This window comes from Gymnogyps californianus, unplaced genomic scaffold (assembly GCF_018139145.2).
Source record: "Gymnogyps californianus isolate 813 unplaced genomic scaffold, ASM1813914v2 HiC_scaffold_104, whole genome shotgun sequence".
Lineage (NCBI taxonomy): Eukaryota > Metazoa > Chordata > Aves > Accipitriformes > Cathartidae > Gymnogyps > Gymnogyps californianus.
Window position 1 is genome coordinate 10,463 of NW_026113985.1, and position 4,244 is coordinate 14,706.

Consider the following 4,244-nt stretch of genomic DNA (forward strand, 5'->3'; position numbering starts at 1 on the left):
TGAGTACAGTATATTTGTTACATGCTAAGAGAACAGCAGGGCAAGATTTCTCTTTTTGTTTAGAAACAGCCTAAGTAGATACACTCAATTATCCAAAAGCATTAACTATACTTCATTTAAAATATAAGAGAGTGCAGTCAAGCACACTCCAATTTCAAACCTGGCTGAAAATTTCTTCAGTGATTTGCACAAACTGATACATTTGTTGACTGCTGATCCTTCAATACTGACAAAGCAGTATGTTACTTCTGGAAATTCATGATGAAACCAAAGAAATCATAGATCAGCCTCAGAAGCTTAAAGTATCAGAAGTTTTTGGTGGGTTTTTTTTAAAAGTATTTTCTCTTCAAGGCATCTGAAAATCTTCTAAACCCTTGCAGTTATTACTATCTTCTAAATTCCCAAAACTTTCATAACAGCATCTTATGATCACTTTTTTTAAAGCTGAGTTTGAGAGCCAGCTGAGTGACCTAGTAACACACCATGTAGGGTACAAATTCATCAGGCATCAATCCATAATTCAAATGTACCCCCAAGTCACTGACTTCTGTATCATACTACCTACCATTTGTTGTTTACACCCAGCATAATTAACTCTGATCTATTTGTGTGTCAACTTTCCACACTGACCTTCCCAGACCATTTGGGTAACTTCTGTCTCAACTACAGCAGATCCCTTCATGTCTGGCAGTATGTGTGCTCCAGACTTGGGAGTTTCTTTTTACCCAAGAAGCAATGACCCACTGAACAGGCAATACTTTTGCAGGCCTTACAGAGCCACAGAACAGTGAACAATGGCTAAGACTGGGAATCCCTCTTAAACTATTCCCTCCCAGAACAGCACTTAGAGCCATTATTCAAGTTACTATCTTTGAGATAAATTCTGACTTTCCATGCTAGGGCACAATGAAACTCAGTCCAGTGCTGATATTCCATTTCTCTTGCAGGTGAGTTCTTTTGAGTAACACATACAAGCCTCTTTTTAAGTTCAGCACAGAGATAATGGTCCTTTTCAAGGTGGAGGTACTATCAAATGAAAAGTCAATTAAAGGATTATTTTTAATGAATTGCTTCAGTGCATACCATCAAGAATTTGTGTGTAAATATATGTATTTTCAGGAATCCCATATTTCACTGAAGTAAAACATGTATAAAAGGTGACATTTTCTGGATAAGACCATTTATTTTAACAAATAGATGAGTCTTTACGATGAACTGGAGGCTGCAACAGCTGCTCTCTTGGGCTTTGGTGTGGTTCCCTCACGGAATCCATTCCTACAAGTAGAAATATGGTTACCACTTTTTGAAAGGGTGATTTCTGCTCCAGGTTTTTTTCTAACAAGTAATGTTTTAGATCAAGTTCACCAGCTTTTTTCAGCTTCTCTCAGTAATGCACTGAAATCACTATGGAGTTCATATGTTCAGACATTTTTAATAAGAAATATCATTGATAAGCTGTTTGGAATAAGCAGTATTGTTTTCTCTCTCTTCTGCTGAAGTAAATTTGACTTCTTCAAACAGGAAGATTTCAGTAACTGAGTAAACACTGCAAGACTGATTCAGATACAGCACACCCACTGAAGGCACTCCTTACTTTATGTTCCTACTAAGCAACTCAGCAAAAGATTTCACATTTGTTAGTACTGAAGTACAAGTCAATTTCTTATAGAAATCCTCTATGTCTCCAACCAGAGATTAAGACAGGCATGACAAAAGAAGAGTCAGCCCCAAACTTGCTTTTGGATATGACATTTCTACTTCAGCAACACCCGGTGGAAATCAGGCTGCAGTTGCACATCGTAAGGTATTTTCTGGCTGCTGCTGGGAAAGACCGAGCTCACCAAAAAAACCCCAGATGAATGGATCCCTCAACTACACCTAGGTCCAGGACTCCTACTATTCACTATTAAATCCAATCTACATTTTTAGGAAAAGACTCTTGGATTACTTGGTATTTTTCATCCAGCTTTCTGGTGTATTAGGCCAGAAGTTACAGAACTCCGTTTTAGAACATGGAGGTCATACAAAAGAAATTCTTAATGAGTTTAACAGTACAGTACCTCATAAGTACAACTCAAAGCTTTATAACACATTTTAGAAATCTGTAACTCAGAATCTGATGTTACAGTTAGTTACTGCTAACTGAACTCCAAATTAGAGAGTGACTACTGAAGTATTTCAATCCTGAACTTTTTTTGTGGGCAAGAGGGGATTGGAATGCATTTCAAGAATCGTCTCTTACAAAACCCCACACTTCAGTGCAATCAGCGATTTCACTGACTCACAAATAGAGGCAATGCTACACAAAGCATACCTTTTCAAATGTGGGCATTTTATTACAATACCCTCTGTGTTCTGTACTATCTACACTTAACAGAAACATCAGCTTGCTATACATCCTATGTATTAACAAGTGAGCTTTTTATAATTGGCAGCATATTCCTTTGAAGATATAAGGCATCATTTATTTCCACAATACATTTAAAAAGAAAGACCATACCACATTAAGTGTACTAAATAAGAGTGTTAACTTTGAATGACAGATTTTATAATTCAGTGAAATCCATGCAAGATTTCACATTACACTAGTTTGTAATGTCATACCTGAATCGACGGTAGACCCTTTTCAGGTGCCTCATGCGACCAGTACCAGTGGTGTTACGTCTTTTAGCCTTTGCACTCCAATTATCTAGAACACAGAAGTTACTGTTACTCATCTGCACCAAATAATTAGTTGCACAGTACATTTGAATAGCACAACTATTCAATCTAACAGAAGCAAAAGCAAAAAAAAATTATAAGTCAATTTCTATGCAGTAATACTGCATGTTAGCTGAAATAGTTAAATCAGTGTTAATTTCAAAAAAAGCTCCGAACACTTCAAGATGACACAGTATTCTTTCTTGGTTGGAAAAAAGCCAGACTATTGAAGACGACAAAGAAACACAAGTTTTTAAACTCAAGTCTGTTACTTACACTTTCTCTTACGCTTCGCAGGGTAACCACATTTCCCACAGGTAGATTTCTGCAGATGGTATGCCTTGGACCCACATCGACGACACAAGGTGTGAGTCTTATTTCGTCGCTTACCAAATGACGATGTACCCTTCGTCTGAAAAACATTTCAAGACATTGCATTGTAAATATCACTAGCACTCAAGTCACGTAACTCAAAGCATAAGCTCCTCTAAAAAACACGTGCAAATTCACAAAGTCCAATAAACATGTCAGAGGCACACTGAACTCTGAAACACCAACTCAGTTTTGCCTATAGGTATCCTCCATTTTTAGAAATCGGTTCCTTACACCTCTCTTCGCCATTCCAACCCCCCCACCCAGTACTGAAATAAAACGAAGCCACCGAGTGGTTATCTCCAACTCCCTTCTCATCTCCCCCAAATCCATCAGTAATAAACAGTAAACTGCTTTTTCCTGAGGAAAGGTATTTATTTCACACAGATCAGCCGTACGCTCACCGCAAGAGGCTTTGGTGACCAAACCCCCTCTTGCTACGTTATCTGAAAGGCTGCCTCATCCCCGGGGGCAGCGTCAGCCCGGCCAGGCCCGCAGCAAGCACGGAGGAGACCCCGAAGGAGACCCCGAAGGAGACCCCGAAGGAGACCCCGAAGGAGACCCGCGGCAGCACGACCCCATACCCCACCACGGCCTCCCCACCCAGGACGAGACGCCCCGCGCCCCCACCCGGGCCAGGAGCGGCGCCCACCGCCGGGCCCTCAGGCTCAGGCCCCGGCCCCGCAGCGGCCTCCCCGCAGCGCCGTCTCGCCGCCGAGCCCGGCCATAGCAGAGCGCAGGGCCGCCTCGCGTCCCAGACGAGGCCCGCGACCCCGCAGGGACCAGCGCGGCGGCAGATGGTGGCCGATACCCCACACCCGGGCCCCAGCGCTCACCATCTTCTCCGGGCATCAGCACCAAAGAGGCCAGGCCCCACCCCACTTCCGCTATAGCCCGGCAAGCGCTTCCGGGTGCGCGCCGGGAGTTTCTGGTTGGGTGCAGCGGAGGGGTCTGGTCCGGTGGCCCGGAGCGGTAGAGAGCGAGTGCTCTCCTTGGCTTGGCCTCGCCCCAGATTGTGCTCAGGAGTCCCCTCCATGTGGTGGCCCCTTCCCGCCAGGCCCGCCCTGCTGGGACAGACCTGGGTCCCCGAAAGCCCTGGTGTCCTGAGTGAGACCCTTGGGGGCCCGGGCCCCAAAAGCTTGGTTGTCCCCGGTGACACCACCCCAAAACTG

The 4,244-nt window shown here is 43.8% G+C and overlaps 1 protein-coding gene and 1 non-coding gene across 2 annotated transcripts; both read right to left on the reverse strand.

Annotated features, from left to right (window-relative positions):
* Window positions 1-872: 872 nt before the first annotated feature.
* LOC127027905 (60S ribosomal protein L37) lies at window positions 873-3,943 on the reverse strand. Its single transcript, XM_050913767.1, has 4 exons — window positions 3,909-3,943; window positions 2,977-3,112; window positions 2,605-2,689; window positions 873-1,275 (listed from the first exon to the last, which is right to left on the reverse strand). Exons 1-4 carry the CDS (start codon window positions 3,909-3,911, stop codon window positions 1,206-1,208), a joined length of 294 nt encoding a protein of 97 aa, XP_050769724.1. The 5' UTR covers window positions 3,912-3,943; the 3' UTR covers window positions 873-1,205.
* Window positions 1,377-1,457, reverse strand: LOC127027908 (small nucleolar RNA SNORD72). Its single transcript, XR_007767854.1, has one exon. It is a non-coding gene; the product is annotated as a small nucleolar RNA SNORD72 (small nucleolar RNA).
* Window positions 3,944-4,244: the final 301 nt, after the last annotated feature.

Coding starts and splice junctions, on each gene's coding strand:
- LOC127027905 (XM_050913767.1), bottom strand. Junction 2,690..2,976: donor TGCGAAGCGTAAGAGAAAGT/GTAAGTAACAGA, acceptor TCTGTGTTCTAG/ATAATTGGAGTGCAAAGGCT. Junction 1,276..2,604: donor AGGGTCTACCGTCGATTCAG/GTATGACATTAC, acceptor TTCTACTTGTAG/GAATGGATTCCGTGAGGGAA.